The 17,875-nt window shown below is 44.6% G+C and overlaps 1 protein-coding gene across 1 annotated transcript in view; it reads left to right on the forward strand.

Moving 5' to 3' along the window:
- The first annotated feature begins 531 nt into the window (after positions 1–531).
- Positions 532–17,875, forward strand: part of ZFYVE26 (zinc finger FYVE-type containing 26) — a 67,222-nt gene continuing 49,878 nt past the window's right edge. Inside the window, 8 exon segments of the mRNA XM_029911452.1 lie at positions 532–765; positions 2,540–2,618; positions 3,421–3,510; positions 6,360–6,912; positions 7,156–7,286; positions 8,134–8,298; positions 11,736–11,824; positions 12,120–12,280. Of these exon segments, the coding sequence (XP_029767312.1) occupies positions 572–765; positions 2,540–2,618; positions 3,421–3,510; positions 6,360–6,912; positions 7,156–7,286; positions 8,134–8,298; positions 11,736–11,824; positions 12,120–12,280 (1,462 nt within the window). The 5' untranslated portion in view covers positions 532–571.

The raw sequence follows: 17,875 nt of genomic DNA on the forward strand, positions 1-17,875 counted from the left end.
TGTGCTACTTGTCACTTGTATTTTGAGTGACTAGACCATGAAGATTAAACTCTCTTGTCTTTCTTAAGATGATCTCTCTAGATCATGACTGACTGAGTTACCTTGGCAGGTTAATATATAGTGGTGAGAAATTCCCAGTGTGGAGAAAGCTTGAGCTGGAACTACTCATGCTGTAGCTGCTCTGTTCACTACAGGGTTGTCAAGATACCACATTTTACCTTCCCTACAGAGGTCAGATAGGCCAGTGCGCTTTGTTAGCACTATGCTCTCAATAAACAAACAAATTGATCCCTCCTGTTTCCTGAGAGCATTGACTCTAAGCAAGTATCAGTGCATGTTTCACAGTGATAATGTTTAAATCACCTACTTGAACAAATATTGTGGTATTGATCATATCACTGGCTGGGAATGCATTCCAAACTTTAATACACTTTTGACTAAGTGAAATAGCTACAGCTTGGCTTCTGATTCTAGACCTGTTCTGTTCCAGGTGCACTGAGGGAAGATTTGCTGTGACTTACCTCTGGATGTTTCCCCCTCCCCTTGTCTCCAGGAGTCCAGTCACAGTGGGATGATGCATCCATTTGGTAATGAGGAAGCAGCTTCTCTGGAACATCTTTTCTGTTTTTTTTGTGACTGTGTGCAGCGGGGAGACTGGGAGCTAGCACAGGCCTGTATTCCTCAGTTACATCAGTGGCAGGGGGATGGCTCTGAGAAAGTTGCAGCTATCCTGCAGGCTCTAATAGCTTGTCCGTCTCAGTTAAGGTAAGTGCTGTGTGGGATTTTTGTCTAACTGGTGGAAGTAGAAGTGTGTTAAACAGGGTGTATGTGATGCAATTCTCAGAAATTGAGGCTGATTCTTTATTCTTAACTATAATGGACCCTTAGAATTAGGACCGGATTAACGCAGGGGCTTTAGGGGCTATAGCCCAGGGCCCTGGGCTAAGGGGGTCCCAGCGCAGCAGGGCTCAGGCAGGCTGTTTGCATGCCGTGGCCCCACGCCACTCCCGGAAGCGTCCGGCTGCTGGCACGTCTGTGGCCCCTGGTGGGAACCGGCCAGTGGGAGCTGCGGGGGCAGCGCTTGCGTGCCCGGGCAGCGCATGGAGACACGCTGTCCCCCTCCCTCCAGGGGAACCCAGAGACATGCCAGCAGCCAGCCACTTCTGGGAGCAGCGTGGGGCTATGGCATGCAGGCAGCCTGCCTGAGCCCTGCTGTGCGACCGGCCAGGAACTGCCTGTGGTAAGTGCCTCCCTGCACCCCTCACCCTCTCCTGCACCCCAATCCCCTCCTCCAGATCAGAATCCCCTCCTGCACCAAACTCCCTCCCAGAGCCTGCAGTCCTCACCCTCTCCTGCACCCCAACACTCTGCCCCAGCCTGGAGTCCCCTCCTGCACCCAACTCCCTCCCAGAAAGAAACTAATATAACAGCTATTCTGAGGTAAGAAGTAGGCTATTTTGAATTAACTAAACTATATTCTACATGTTTTAAGACTGAAATGTAACCACAGAATGGCTTTATGTAAATTAAAAGGCAAGTGTAGTATAGCAGTAATAGCCTCAATGCCATAATTATGATCATTTTGTTTTAAATTAGGAAAAAGACTTGTATACAGGGACCCCACAAAATCTAATAGCCCTGGGCCCACAGGAGAGTTAATCTGGCCCTGCTTAGAATCCTTGAAGCAGAACATGCTTCCTTGCCAGTGTTTTCTCCTTCATGCATTCCATTATTACAGTTAACATTTGAGTGCCGACCTGCTCAGAGTTACACTAATGTATGTAGGGAACCCAGCCTCAGTCAGCTTACAACCTTGTTCATATATGAATAGATAAGATGTTTGGTATAAGCTCAAGATCATGCAGAAATCTAGCAAAGGTCAATTTCGAAAGACTTCACTGAAATAATGTGAGTTGGAGGAGGAGAGGGAGTCTGTTTTAGAATTGCAATGGTGCTGACACTGAGTGCTTTTTGTTTAGAAGATGATCAACCTATTTATTTAAAATGTTCGCTTGTTACTAACAACACCTGAGATTATTAAAACTGAAAATGTTTAAAAATCTAATTTCTCACCACTTAAATTGTCTACTTTTCACATTTCTCAATTTGGATAGTGAAACAACACTTTTAGTTTCACTTGTTGTTTTTTCTCTTGACTTCTCAAGCACTTGCATGAGGCTGTTAAGGTTGGGTTTCTGACACTTCAGGGGAACTTAAAAAATTTCAACTTTTTGTAATTTAAAAAAAAGAATCAAATGTTTCTTGTTAAGTCTTGTATAACTTTTTGGTAATAATTTGAGTATCAACTACACAGACAGCATTCCTGGAATCATTTTTGTCTGGAGAAAAAAACACACAATTAAATTGGTGTTGCCAACAGACATGAGGGAAATAAGTATATTATGCTTTTTTATCCTTGGTACTGGCAACATGGCATACACTGGGTCTGTGGGGCCACTTTTCCTACTGTGAAGTGGGTAGAGATTTGTTTTGGTGCCTAGATGTTTGAAACTGATGTCATATACTATTACCTTTGCAGGTGTGGACAGAATTGCAGCCCTCAGAGACTTGCTTGGCTTTGGCTCCTTGTGCTCAAGAAATGGCTGGTATGGGATCAGGTAAAGAAGTTTGTTCTAGTTGACGTCCAAATGGAAAATGTTTGTAAACAGAAAAATAATACATTTTGTAGTTGCCTATTAAAATTTGAGATTTACTGCTGTTAATTACAACTGGTTCCTTAGATCATTTTTCATTAAACTTAGCAAGAAATTAAAATAAGCATTTTGGGATTATTTTTTGAGGCCGTGTGAGTTAGCTTTTTAGTGTGCATACTCAGTGTGAGATGTTCCTATGAACAGACAGCATGAGTTAGTAACTTACATTTCTATAGCCCCTTTTATCCCCAAAAGATGAAATAAACCAAGGATTGTACAATGCTTTACAAATGGCATACTTTCAGGGAGTGTAGTGTACATATACAGAACCATGGGGAGGAGAATGGTAGGCAGCTAGCACACTGCCTAAGGGAGAAAGAAACAAGGCCTTCAAAAAGGGGAAGATTGGTCGCGTGTTTGTCTTTCCTCACCATTTCCATTCCTCTGACCCCATTGCCTAGGTTCATGAATTTTCATGATCTTTGAAGAAAGGTGACCCTATCCCAAAGGGGTTATGGGGAAGTGACAGTTGCTAGCTATGTAGTTGGAAATAGAGAATAGAATCTGTTGGTGCAGGAACAGCCCCTCGGTAGCTTAGGATGGGAGAAAGGACTTTTAATCCCCAATAAAATAAATATCTCTGAAGATGTCTGCCCTAAAATAGCAATTAAATAAGGTTTTGGGTTTTTTTACCCATAAACCTAAGATAGGGGCTCACATCTTCCCTAGTCTTTAATCTTTTTTTTCTTTTCCTGATTAACTTCAGAAAATAATTCCAGCTGTTCTCCAAAGAGAAACTGAATTCTTACTCCTCTTAGAAGAACTGCAAAAAGATGTCTCTGATGAAGTCCTAAAGGTGAGCTGAGTGCCTGATTTATTGATCATTCTTGGGATGAAAGTAATGCTACGAGTTAACTTGACTGACCTCATGTTTGAGACATTAACGTACCTTTGGTCTTCTCCGCACAAAATAAAGACAGTTGAATGTGAGGGCAGTTCAAGTTTACTCACTTTAGGTAGTGAATTTGGCATATATAATGGTGATGATTCTGGCTAGAGGGGGATAGTGTAGGCAGGTGCTGAGCAAGCTTCTCTACATAGCCTTGCTAACAAACCTGACTCCTGACCTCCAGCTACCTCTGCTGTTGCAGTCATACATCCCCATACACAACTGTCTGTGCACCTGAGTCCTCATGTCGCTTCCTGCTACATCAGCCTTGGGGCTTCCCTGGACAGAGAATACTATTCGTATGGTAGCTTTCTGACTTGCAGAAATGGGCACTAGGTTGGAAGCATCACATCTTGACTTAATGTAGGATATGAGTTTGGGCCTCAGTAGAGGAAAGGCTAGTGTGTGAACACAATAAATCACTGAACCTTCTTGCCGGTAGGCTTTGAAATCCAAAGTGGCCAGAACTGCCCTTGTTTTTAAAATTTTTATTGTCCTCTACCATTCTGCTTCTTGTTCCAACTCAAACTCAAGTTGAGGTTTGACTCCAGACAATGGAGCTGATACAGCTGTCTGGCCATGTTTGGGAAGGAGAGCTAATAATGGATGACATCAAGAAGGCTAAGGTGTTTAATGCCTATTTTGCTTCATCTTCACTAAAAAAGTTAATGGTGACCAGATACGCAACACAATTAATAACAACAAGGATGAAGGAATGCAAGCCAAGGCATGGATCAGGATAAAGAATATTTAGCTACGCTAGATATATTCAAGTCAGCAAGGCCTGATGAAATTCATTCAAGGTGTTTAAGGAACTAGCTGAAGCAATCTTGGAACCATTATCAATTATCTTTGAAAATTGTTGGAGGAAAGGTGAGGTCCCAGGGGACTGGAGAAGAACAAACATAGTGCCTGTATTTAAAAAGGGGATCAAAGAGGACTTGGGGAATAATAGACCAATCAGCCTAACTTTGATACCTGGAAAGATACTGGAGCAAATTATTACATTTGTGATTTTAAAAAGGTTGCTGCCAGAATTGGGGGAGCCCAGTGGTGCAGTTCAGGAGGCTGCAGCCAACTGCACAGTGATTATTGTGGAGAACTCCTTCAGTAGGGCTGATTGAGAGGAAAGCTGCATGTCAGTTCTATAAAGGTTGCAGCTGGTATGGTTTCACCATGGGGCTCTGTCCTCTTATTTGCCTATTTTGTACTCTTTCATCAGATCATAATGTCAGGCTGATAGTTTGAAATCAAGCTGAAATGATTTGCCTCTGCTCTCTCCATCTCAATTGGGATTTGGTGCGTTGAGGGGAGGTGTAAAGAGGTTAGGGTTTGTGAAAGCCCTTTAAATACAGTAACAAGTTTGCAATATTCCATTATCTCAACCGCATTTGGGGAGCAGGAACTGTACTTTCATAGTGCTCTTGGGGTCACAAATCCATTCTTCCATTAGGTTTACTGACCCCAGCCTGAGAAATCTAATAAGGCAGACTGGACTGGAGTAAAAGTGCCTTAAAATCTAACAAGGCTGACCGTTGGTTGTAATGGATACAAGGACTCCTGTGTCTTGGGAGATAATTTTGTATAAAGTGCAGAAATACGTCCTTTGGGCCCAGGACACTGTTACTGTCTGTAGTAATTCTCCAGTGCTCTATCTAGCTCATTTTAGGTTTCCAGGACTTTACTTGTTAGATTGTTCCATAGTGTTATAGACCTCAGACAGGAGGTTTCTTCTAATAATCAGCCTTTGTTCAGCTTCATCGCATTATCTCTAACTTTACCTCCTTACATCAACCTAAACAATACTTCTTCCTTATTGGTATTAACTAGCCGCAAGTATTTGCTGAATATAATTGTCTGGTCTATACTTCTGCTTTTCTCTTTGTAACATTCTAATAATTCTTTTGGTTTTGAAATTATGGAAGTTGGGGGAGGAAACCAATAGACACTTTGAAAGACGAATGAAGGAAAGCCTGGATCTGGATGCCAAAGTAACAAAATCAATGGGACACTTTAATAAAACTTGGGTTTTGTAAAGTACTTTTTTTTATATACAGTAGGACAGTTTCCAGAATTAAAAAAAAAAAATTAAAGTGTTAGTACTTTTAATTTTTTTTTTTTTTTTTTTTTTTTTTTAAACAGCACCAGTGGTGGAAAGTAAAATAGGTTTTAAAAACTTTTTTGTTTTTAATAAACCAAATCTTTGGATGGAGATTTGCATTTCAAAGATTTTTCATTGTCGGCTGAATGTTTACTTTTGTAAGATTTAAAAAAGACTAGTTGCTAAAGGTTAATAGGATCTGCAGTGATTCTAGTTAGGATGAAAATCATAAGGACACTGTATTCTCATGCCATAAATGGACCACGAGGAGGGAAACAGTAAGAAACTCCCTCAATAATGCAGTATTGTAGTTAGGAGCATTATGGGAGTTTTATACTCTAAATATCCAGATTTGGCCACTATTATAGACAGGATACTGGACTAGATGAGCCAGCATGCGGCATCTGAGCTTCTTGGGAGTCATAACTATTGATGCCATGTGCTCGCAAAAAGTGCATTATTTTGGGATTGAAACTGAGTGCCTGTAGTTCTGGATTCCTGTAGCAGAGTTGGTTGCCAAGGTAAATTTAATGGTTCCAAGTGAATGTCTATTGAATCTTTAAGTTTACTGTATATCTGGTTATATTTGTTGTTTTATTGTGTGTGTAAAAACCAAGTGGCATTCAGGCCCCCAAACATGTCTGTTTCCTCCCAGGAGCTGTTCGAAGCATTTGAATGTGTCCAGAGCAAGCATGAATCGGACAGGAAGAAAAGAGATGGCCGCACGTACAGATTCAGTGTGGAAGCAACCTCGGCTCTTCGGAAGCTTTTGTTGAGGGCTCCCCGGCGGGCACAAGCCCTGCTGGAGTTCCTGCAGGGAGAACATGGCACACCCTGCTCTGCACTCCAGCACAGTTGCTCTGTGCAAAACATCTACGTTGACTTTCTCCACGACTCTTTAAAATCTCTGCAGAGGCTTCAGCGGTATCCCAAATCCTCAGGAGAATTGGATCAGAGTGAGACAGTAGATGCTATTTACAGTGTCCTTAGCGTGTTGCATTTTGAAGTGGAGCATCAGACTGGCGAGCTCCGACTCTTGTGCAGGGAGCTGTTGGATGCTTGCTGGGCTGAAGGAAGCCCACTGAAGGAAGAGAGGTTACTGGGCTGCATACTGAGGAAGCAGAGCCATGCCTTGCTCAGTCTGTACAGCAACGTCTTCACAGAGAGGACAAGAGAGAAACTGTTGGGGCCAAAGTTGCCAGGAAAAGGTTTGTTTTGTTTTCTCATTAAAAGTTGAGACTTTGCAGGCAAGACAGGTTGGGGGGGGAGCAAGGGGTGGGAGTTTGACCACGTAAGGATTTTTTGTTATGGAGACTTAGTTATGGAGTCTGAACATGGCTTTTGCTTAGTGATTCCCTAACTGTTCTACTGCTGAAAACTTTGCCCAGGGCCTGCTTTCTTCAGAGGTAGCTCTCTGTGTTTGAAAGTAATCCCATTTATGTCTCTCTCAGGTTCATCTGAGCAGTTGGACACAGAGCGGGTAATGCTGGCTTTGTTCGCAGAGCCTGAAGAGGTTTATTCTTGGAAGACTGCCTATTTCTACTGCCTGAGCAGCAGCAAGCACTTTCTGGAGCAGATTCTGGTATGGCAATAAAGATGAAAGGGAAGGGGAAAACCCAGTAGTGGATCAAATTAGTGCCAGGATTCCAGCATTAGAACACTTTACATTTGACTAGAGGTCTTCAGGAGTCCTGACTTTTGGTGCCAAGAGATTAGCTAACTAGCAGTGGGTTTTTATAGTCTGTTGACCCATCTGCATTGTTTCATCTCTATGATTTAAGATATCCGCATGGAGGTCTCTGGAAGATATAAAGCAGTGTTATCTGATGGTTAGAACAGAGGATGTGGGAGATGGGGCTCCTGTATTCTACTCCCAGCCCTGCCAGGGATTCCCACTGATTCACTGAGTAACCTTGGCAGCCGCTTAACCTCTCTGTGATTCAAGCACCCCATATGTAAAATGGGGATAATGATGCTTCACAAAAGGGTTGTGGGCTTAAATGGATATTTGTGAAGCACTTGAGAGCCTGGGGTGAAAGGTGTTATAGGAGATTAAAGTGCACAAATAAAGTCTCGTGTATTGAGGGCATGAGAATCCAGACAGGTGAGCCAAGATTTATTCTATTACTGGCTTAAAAACTCCATCTATAGCTCAAAAGATTCTCCTCTAGTTTCTGCATAAAACCTATTTGGAAGATACGCAGACTTAAAGAGTAGCCAGGGAGAGGGGGTGGATTGATTTTTCTGGCTTCTACTTAGTGACTCCTTTTCTTTGTAGCCCAAATAAAGAGAAACTTGGTGTCCTGTAAAATCTGGGTTTGAGGAAGTTAAACCACTTTCTGAAACTACTATTGTGACAGCCCACCACCACCCCAGCAGGATTCTGCATTTTTAGAATAACAAATGCTTTCTTCCTTTTTGTTCTCTAGGTGACTGCATTAACACTATTAAAAAGGGAAGACTTCTCAGGCTTGAGCAGCTTACTGAGTCGAGAATTCAACCCCCTCAGCCGTCTTCTAGTATTGCTAGGGTGGACTCACTGTCACAGCTTAGAATCAGCAAAAAACTTGTTATATGCTCTTCACAAAACTCAGGCAAGTAAGCGAGTGGAGAGCAGGTTGAAATGGCTGAATGCTATGACTGACAGTTCAGTTTGATTCCAGTCATTGTAAATTAGTTGCTTGGATTGTTAATCAAATCTGAAGTCTCTAAAATGAGACTTGTTCTAACTGCATAAACTGAGATTCTGAACTTTGAATGTCTTTCCAAATGGAAGATGTAAGGGTGAATCCTCTGGTTAGGATTTTCAGCCTCTTTTTAAAAGGGGTTTTATAAATCAAACTTTTCCTTAAAACAAATAGTATACAGGCAGCAGCATTGCAAGTTCACCTTCGCTACATCTCTGTTAATGTGCCTCAACTGTGACCTGAATGGGGTCCTTGGGGCCGTTCTCCAGGGTCCATTCAGTCCTTGACCTCAGAAACTCAAGGCCAAATAGTGCCAATGGTTTTGACTTTGTATTTTGGGTACTTATGCCCTAGGAACTGCATTGACACTTAGTCCATTTCACATGTGCCACTGAACTTGTAGGCACGATTGATCTGAGTTGAGCAGTGCCATCCACTTAGTCCTGAATGCCCAAAATAACATCCACAGTAGCCTAAATGTCAGAGCTGAGACTAGAGGGTCCACTTTATTTTGGAATCTTCTTCCTTTTCTGGGTATACAGAGCTTTTAAACACTAAGCCCGTAGTTCCAATCCAGGCAGTGTTGGTGAGTGGTTGCCTTGGACGACTGATAATGGGACACTGAGCCTTTCACTTCTAGATCATTGATTGAACTCCATCCCAGGTCAATAATGTCTTAAGGGAGTTACTGTCTGATGCCTGATCAGTGACCTGTATAAGATAGCACAGTCTCAGATCAGTGTTTAGTGGGCAGGCATCCATCGCAGAACATAAGCATATTGGAAGTGTGTCTGTAGGCAGCTTGTATTTCTAACCCATACAGTATCTGTTCTGGGTATATAACTAGAGCAGGGATGGGCAAACTTTTTGGCTTGAGGGCCACATCGGGGTTGCAAAACTGTATGGAGGGCTGGGTAGGGAAGGCTGTGCCTCCCCAAACAGCCTGGGCCCTGCCCCCATCTGACCCCTCCCACTTCCCGCCCCCTGACTACCCCCCTCAGAACCTCCCGACCCATCCAACCCCCCCTGCTCCTTGTTCCCTGACTGCCCCTCCGGAACCTCCCGCCCCAACCACCTCCCGGGACCTCACCCCCTATCCAACCTCCCCTGCTCCCTGACTGCCCTGACCCCTATTTACACCTCCGCCCCCTGACAGGCCCCCTGGGATTCCCACGCCTATCCAACCCCCCCATCCCCTGACCGCCGCCCCCCCAAACCTCCGCCCCATCCAGCCGCTCCCTGTCCCCTTACTGCCCCCCGGGACCCCCTTCCCCTCATCCAACCCCCTTGCTCCCCACCCCCTTACCATGCCACTCAGAGCAGCATGTCTGGCAGCTGCGCCACCTGGCCGGAGCCAGACGCTGCTATGCTGCCCTGCAGGAGCTCGCAGCCCCGCCGCTCAGAGCACTGCCTGTGTGGCTGCAGGGGAGGGGAACACCAGGGGAGGGGCCGGGGGCTAGCCTCCCCGGCCAGGAGCTCAAAGGCCAGGCAGGACGGTCCTGCGGGCCAGATGTGGCCCGCGGGCCATAGTTTGCCACCTCTGAACTAGAGTGACAGCTCTGGAGATGTAAGTCCTGTAGTACCTTTCAGAAGCACTAAATTCTCTTTACAAATAAAATGTTAAAAGCTACAGGGATGGACTTACAGACTGGAAAAATGGCTGGGTCAAGTTTAGATTGATTAACATTAACAGGGCCCCTTCAAAACAAAATGCAGCTATCTATCCTCCATTTTGTTGCTTTAATGTGTAAATAAAGTGCAGAAATCTGCCCATCTAAATATGTTAAGATTCCTTTAGCCACTAACCATCACACATGTGAACCAAACTCTAGTTTTGTGCTATTCTTGGTAAGGTAGATGGGTCTGGTGCAGTGATGAGCTCCCAAAATCCTAAGAACTGGTTCCCTACCGGGTCCTCGGCGGCACTTCGGCGGCAGGGGGGTCTTCACTTGCTCCGGGTTTTCGGTGGCATTTCGGCAGCAGGTCCTTCACCCAGAGCAAGTGAAGACCTCCCCCCCCGCCGAAGTGCTGCCGAAGACCTGGTAGGGAAACGCGCGGTGAGTACAAGTCCCACGTGCCTGTCTCCCCACCTCGCCACCCACCCGTCCGACCCCAACCCACGTCCTGCCCCCGACTACCCCTCTCAGAACCTGCAACCCATCAACCCCCACCTTGTCCCCTGACCACCGCCTCCCAAGACCCCCCACCCTAACTGCCCCCCAGGACCCTACCCAACTCACCCCACTCCCTGTCCCCTGACTGCCCCAACCCCATTCCCCACCACCCCAACAGACCCACGAGACTCCCACGCCTACCCAACCCCCCCTTTCCCCGTCCCCTGACCGCCCCCTGTGAACCTCTGCCCTCTCCAACCGCTCCCTACCCCTTATCCTACCCCTCCTCCCAGCCCCGGCCCAGCTCCCTTACCATGCTGCTATGTAAGGATGCCACGCAGCCCTGGAGCTTGCAGCCCCACACCCTGGCCCAGAGGTGAAAGTACGGCATACCGGCAAGAGCTGGTGCGCCGTACCAGGGTGGCCCGGCTTCCCCAGGGGGCAATTTAAAGGGCCTGGGGCTCCCAGCAGGGGCTGGAGCGCCAGGCCCTTTAAATTGCCACCAGAGCCCCACTGTTGGAGCCCTGGGGTAGCGGCACGGGGCTCTGGGGGCTATTTAATAAGTCTGGGGCTCCCGCTGCTTCTACCGCCCCGGCCCTTTAAATAGCTGCCGGAGCCCCACTGTCACTACTCCAGGGCTCCAGCGGCTCTTTAAAGGGGGGTGGGTAGCGGGGGGCTCCAGGGGCTATTTAAAGGGCCGAGGCTTCAGCTGCCTCTGCCACCCCGGTCCTTTAAATAGCCGCGGGAGCCCCGCTGCTTCCTCAGGGCTCCGGCGGCTATTTAAAGGGCCGGGGCGATAGAAGCAGGGGAGCCCCAGGCCCTTTAAATAGCCCTGGGAGCCCTGGGGTAGCAGGGCGCTCCAGGGGCTATTTAAAGGGCAGGGCTCCAGCTGCCTCTGCCGCCCCGGTCCTTTAAATAGCCGCGGGAGCTCCGCCACTTCCCCAGGGCTCCAGCGGCTCTGTGGGGGGGGTGGGGAGGGAAGCAGGGGAGGGGCCGGGGGAGCCTCCCCAGTTGGGAGCTCAGGCGGGCCAGACAGGACGGTCCCGCGAGCCGGATGTGGCCTTGGGACCGGAGTTTGCCCTCTCGCCCCTTTAGGAACCGGTTCTACATTGGCTTCTAAATTTAGCAACCGGTTCATGCGAACTGGCTCCAGCTCACCACTGGTCTGGTGTAAATGTGATCTCTTCATTTTATGTTAGCTAATGCTAATTTGCTCTGCGTCTCTAACAGGGTCTGTGCAATGATTCAGTATTAAAAGAGTTCTGTGATGGGCTGTGGGCTCAAGTGGAGGTTCTTGAATGGTGCATACAGCAAAACAGGTAAAACAGCCAGAAGCACTCTTTTTACTAACCATGTATTTTGACAAAGGCTCCCCACGTAGCCAGAATTGCATATGTAGAGGTTTACTATACAAATGCCAAGTATACAATATCTATGCCATGTCTCCCTTAGTGGCCATAAGCTATAGAAGCTTGATGTTTGGCTACGTTTTTATTTAATATTTTTAAATTCTCAAGTTGAGTCAGTGCTAAAACTGGAAGAACCTTGGTGTAGACAAGGTTCAGGTGGTGGACCCGTTTTCACCATTTTGATTAGTCTTGCTTTTTCTTGCAGTATTACTATCCCAAAGAAGATTCTTTTGCAACACTTGTACAGTCTGGATTGCCACTCTGCACTCTACTCTCTTCATCACCTCACCAACCTTCTGGCCCTGAATGAAGAGGATGTCATTGAGCTTCTTCAGAAGGTTCCAGCCAGAGACCAGCAGACTCCGGGTAAATGAGTAGGAATGTGATTGCAGAAGGACACCTTTAAGAGTCCACTCAGCATATATCTTTAAAATCCTCATAATGCTGATAGTACTCCCGCCTGGAAGGATCAGTGCATACAACTTGCACTTCGCAAATAATAAACATATCATTTAGCAGAACTTAAACCCAACTCCATAGGGTGTAGGAAAGTGATTCTCAACAATTTCCATTTTAAAGGAGAACTGTCTCCTATGAGAAGGTTATGAAACCCAGTTCCAGGGACTCTGAAGATGGTAATTTAACTTTGCACATACATGATAGCATCTTCCACCAGAGTACTTCAAAAATATTTAAGACCTTTTTTCTGAGTATAACTTAATAAAAGTTGTCAAGGCTGATTCCCCACTCTGGTACTTTGAGTGCAGAAGGTTGGGGCCTGCAAGGATTCTAAAAATTAATACTGGCCACTTCAGGCTGATATTAAACTCCCAAGGTCACAGCTTCTCTCTGACCTTGGATGGGTAGATGCTGCCACCACTCAAGTGCAACACTCCTCCCCTTTTGAGAACCCAGGCAGGAGCACTTGGGAATTCCTTCCTGTGGGGTACCCTCAATCCCTTTCTCTCACACACCCTTCAGGGAAGAGCTGAGAAAGAAAACAAAGGAAATCAGCTGTTGCCACCAGCTAATTAAACAACATATGCACTAACCTCTTAGGACACACACAAACCAATTTTGTTCTTAAAAAATAAGTTTTATTTAAAAAAAAAAAAATTGGAACTTAGGCTATTGCTAGAATTAAAAAGAGCAAATATAATAATTAAGCATCAAGAATGGTTTTCTTGAGGTCCAGCTTAAAGGTTACAAGCAAAACAAAAGAATTTGGGGGTTAGCACAGAGGAGTCCATAAGCCAATAAGAAATAACCCTAATCGCGTCTTCCTGATTTACTTGCATATCTCGGGTTCAAATAAGTAGTTCTAGGTATGATCTGATGATTTTCCATACCTGGCTTAAAACTTCTTATAGCATTGCTGCTATGTGTCTCCTCTCTCCAGAGAACAACAGACAGACAGATAAAGGGAAAGTTTTTTTTCCCAATTTTAAAAAGTTTTGGCTCTTTTGATCAGGTGCCCGCTCACTTCCCTTTACCTGTGCATGCAGGCAGACTTTTTCACCCTCTAGATGTAAAGCAAGTAGAGAACAGCTATAGCTAACTGGCTGGCTGGGTGTCCACAAAAGGGATCTACCCCCCCTCATTTATCACAAAAGTGAATTAATTTTAAAATCTCATTTGCTTTTCACTGTCCTTTCCCTACATATTCTCAGCTTGGAGAGTGACAGTAGACAGGTCAATTTCTCTATGGCTCACATGCACATGCGCAAGGCTCTTGGGTTTCAGTTTCCAACTGGAAGGGAAGATTCAGTTATATTTATAAAAATCCATACTCATTTTTTAAAAATTCACTGATGCACAAAACGCCATGCCATTTTCTAATGTTAGGTTTTGCAAAAGCCTCTTAAATTTAACCTTAACATTTGGCCCTACACTAGCCGATGGCGTGCCTATTTTAAATAAAAGAAATAAATAAATCTAGGCTTTGAAATTCCTTAGATTACTATGTAATGTATGTTAAAGGAATTTTCAAGAGTTTTTCAGAAGCGCCTGTTGTGCTTGTATCTTCAGTAAGTGAAGCTAGTATCTAGGTCAGTGGTTGCTTCCTGGCAGGGGCTCTACTTGATGCACAGTAGCTTTGACTCCACAGAAAGCACTGAAAACTGGAAAGCTGCAGACTCTTGTGAGGTGTCTTGGTTTTTGTTTTTCCCCTGCTTGTGGGAGTTGTGTGTGTCTGTGTATGGGATGTTTTTTGAGGTGTTTAAATGAACCAATAATTTTCAATGATAGAACTTGCAGTAATGCTGAATCTGATTTCTTTTGCTTTCTAAAAGGAAGCCAGTTCTTTATCTCCTACCACAAATTGTCAAGCAGGTGGCTTCCTATTTTTTAATATTAAATTCCTGACTTTGTGTGTGTGCTGATGACAGGGAGTTGGGGATCAAATAGTGCCCCTAATGAACAGAGGTTTATCTCTGTCTCACCTTCCAGCTCCCTACGCCTGTTCAAATGAATGTTTGTGAGACAGAGGAGAGGTAAAGGTTGGTCATGGGATAGGCCTAGGATGAAACCCAACCTGGGGCATTCTTCTGGCTCTCCTCCCCCCCCCCCCCTTTTTTCCCCCTCTTTTTTTTCCCCTTTTCAATTATATTGTAATTATCTCACACAGTCAGCAAGATCTCTTTTTCTTTTTTTCTTTCAAGGCCTGTTGTTGAGAGTTATTTTGAGGCTGTGCCATTACATTAACTTAGTACATTACTCCTCTCTGCAGATAGATGTTTGTTAGAATCTCAGTTATTATACTGGACTCCACCTTTAAATGCCTGCTGATGAAATACTATCCGAGACCTCTCTGGGGCGGGAAGACTCAGGCCACTTAGATCTGCCTGACTCATGCAGCTGCACAGAAGGATAATTCTAGCCCTGGTTTCACTTCTCTAAGATCACTTGAATTTACAGAACTAGTTAATGAAAATTAAACCTTCCCTTTTCTTCCAGCTCAGTGGTGAATTAAGAGACTTGCATTTAAAAGGAGTGCTATGACTGTGAATTCTTTTACAGTTCAGCTTCCTGACAGAGTATATTTAGATAGCGTATCCTGAAATTGAAAGAGTGGGGGGAGGGGAAGCCTAAAAAAAGTTTTCTACTCTGAGGATGACGATAAAAAGGATAATTTGAGTGAGCCCCAAAATAGCAACACATACCATGAAAAGGCTTCCACCCACTTCGCTTCCTTCCTGTGCATGCACCTGTCTGCTGCTGCCTCAGTTTAATTTTTGCTGCTGCTGTTACTTGTTAACACTCTACTACAAGGTCTGGAGAAGAGCATGCTTCTGAGCTTCCCCCTCAGATCAGTGTATCAAGGTGATCTCTCTTTTAGTGCATGAGACAGTGTAATTGACCATGAACAAAACAATGAAACTAACCAGACACAAAGTGCTGTCAAATGCACAGACTGGAGTATGGGTTATATGACACCTGGCTAAAACACCAGCAGCCACCTTTCCTAAACTATCATTCCTGCAGTTGTTACTATCTACAGAACTACAGTGGAGGGAAGCTTCAGGAAAAAAAGACTAGTCTAAAGATAGCCCTATTAGCAGCTGTTGCACTTCTGCTTCCAATGTGGAAAGGACCCAAATAAAGTGTTTCAGTTATAATGGTGTTCGGAGACACAGTGAGATAAATTATGTTTGAATAGTCTGGATGAAGACTTTTTCTGGAAAGCCATGTGAGTCAAACTCTGCTCTAGTCTATGTGATTGTCTGCCCTTATGCATTTCTGAAAATCTCCCACCATTGTTTTAGCAAGAGAGGATGTATCCCTACAGACTTGAGACTGGCGTTTTTATCACTGCAATGACTAGCTGTACTGAGTAGGCGAAGGGTATGTCAACATTGCAATTAGGCCAGCAACGGGGGCTTGTGTCTGCTGACTCAGGCTTATGGGGCTTGGGCTACGGGGGGCTGTCTAATTGCGGTGTAGATGCTCAGGCTGGAGCCCAGGTTCTGGGACTCTTTCCCCCATTGTGGGGTCCTAGAGCCTGGGCTCCAGCCCAAGCTCGAACATCTACACCACAATTAGACAGCCCTATAGCCCAGGACCCATGAGCCCAAGTCAGCAGACACAGACCAACAGCAGGTATTTAGTTGCAGTGTAGACATACCCTTACAGGACAGGATGGTAAAAACACCCGAGTACTGTCAACATTCCACCCTCCACCATTGCTACCACCAGTAGAGCTGCAATGATGGAAGTAAGGCTGTGCTTACACTGGCGGATTTATTTTGTGTAAAAACTCCTTAGTTTTATGGCATGATTCTCAGAAAAATCTGTGCTCGTGGTTTTCATGGAAACAATGCTTGAGCACTCTGATTAACATAGTTCAATCACTGTTCTAGCTAATGCAGTTCAGCTCCTGGTGTTTGGACAGGACCATAGGCATTATGTGACTCCAGTACATTGGTTTGAATAGTTCATGAATTCCCATGCTGCACTACCAGCAGGCAGATGGACTGGCCCAGTCCTTCTATTAAAAAAGTACTACTCTATTGTACAGTAGTGGTCCCAAACACTGCAGTAACATTGTTTTAAATGGTAGTGTTTGGGACCACTACTGTACAATAATGCAGTATCTATTAGAAACCAATACATTTATCTACATAGGGAACATAAGTTGTACTGAAAGCAGAAATACCATAATATGCTACTGCCTGTGCGTTTGGTTCCCTGATGAGCTAGTGATGACTTGTACATGGTATTCAGCTCTGCTGTTTTAATGTGATAAAAAGGGACCACATTTTTAGCATGTGACACTTTTCCTGCCCCCAAAACAAGCTGAGAAGGGCGGGGAGAATTCGTGGGGGAGACCTTTCAAGTTGTTGGTATCTATCATAAAGAAACCAAAAGGGTATAATTCCCTTATTTCCTTCAAATCCTTTACTGGTCACCTTTAATCATGCTTAATAGTCATTAATAAGTGTTGTTCAAGTGGGGTAGCGCCCAAACTAGATTTTAAAAGTTTAATCAGCCAGTTTTGTTGGAGTCAAACTATAATACAGCTAGGTTAATACAAATTCTTTAGAGCAGTTCATAAACTAGTTTGGCCACAAAGTCTGCACAAGGAAAATCTACCATGTTGCAGGACACGTTATAACATGCTAGCATTCAACCTGGTTAAAATAAGGTTTGACCTTGCATTGTAAATGGATCAACACAACTCCATCCTATCTACACTGCAAGGCCAAACCATATATTGAATGTGTTTAACTCTTCTGTGTTGTAACCACATCCAGCCACACAGATCTTTTGGCAATGTTTATACTAGGATAGATTTGCTTAAATTTCCCACTGTTGCCAAGTATGGATCTTGTTCTCTGTTCTTTGTTTCATATGTTGTTAAATCATAATATCGTGGAGGTCAACTGTGGAAAGCCACCTGTATAAGAAGTGACTGGAGAAGAGTGATTGTGGGGTGCACAGGGTCAAGGATGATGATCAGGTATAGGAAATGGCAAGAAGAAAGGGCAGAGCTACTCATGGGAGAAGGAAACTAAGAGAGCATCAAGATTACCTGAATTATCAGAATGTAAGGAAGTGGCAGAAGATGAAATGGGAACCAAGCTGTGCCAGGGGCTTGAAGAGGTGATATCTAGATATAGGTATAGATGTGAGAGAGAGTTTCAGTGAAAGCAGACAACGTAGCTGGCATAGTAAACAAGGAAGATGATTTTGATAGCTGTATGTTGGAGGATATTGAGGGTTGTGATGTGGAACCTGGAGAAAACCGAGAGGAAGAGATTGCAGTAATTGAAGCAAGAGATAAAAAAACCAAGGGTTTAGAAATAGAATTGGAGAGGAAGAGGCAGATTTGAGATGTAGAGAATTTAGCAATAGCCAGGGTGGAATAGAGCGTAAAGCAGATGGAGGAGTCTTAAAACACAGAGATTGGGAACCTGTGTGACAGGAATTATGGTAGAATTGGCTGTGGAATTGTCTAGTAAA

The sequence above is a fragment of the Terrapene carolina genome, unplaced genomic scaffold (assembly GCF_002925995.2).
Source record: "Terrapene carolina triunguis isolate 2854851 unplaced genomic scaffold, T_m_triunguis-2.0 Scaffold96, whole genome shotgun sequence".
NCBI classification, from domain to species: Eukaryota; Metazoa; Chordata; order Testudines; family Emydidae; genus Terrapene; species Terrapene triunguis.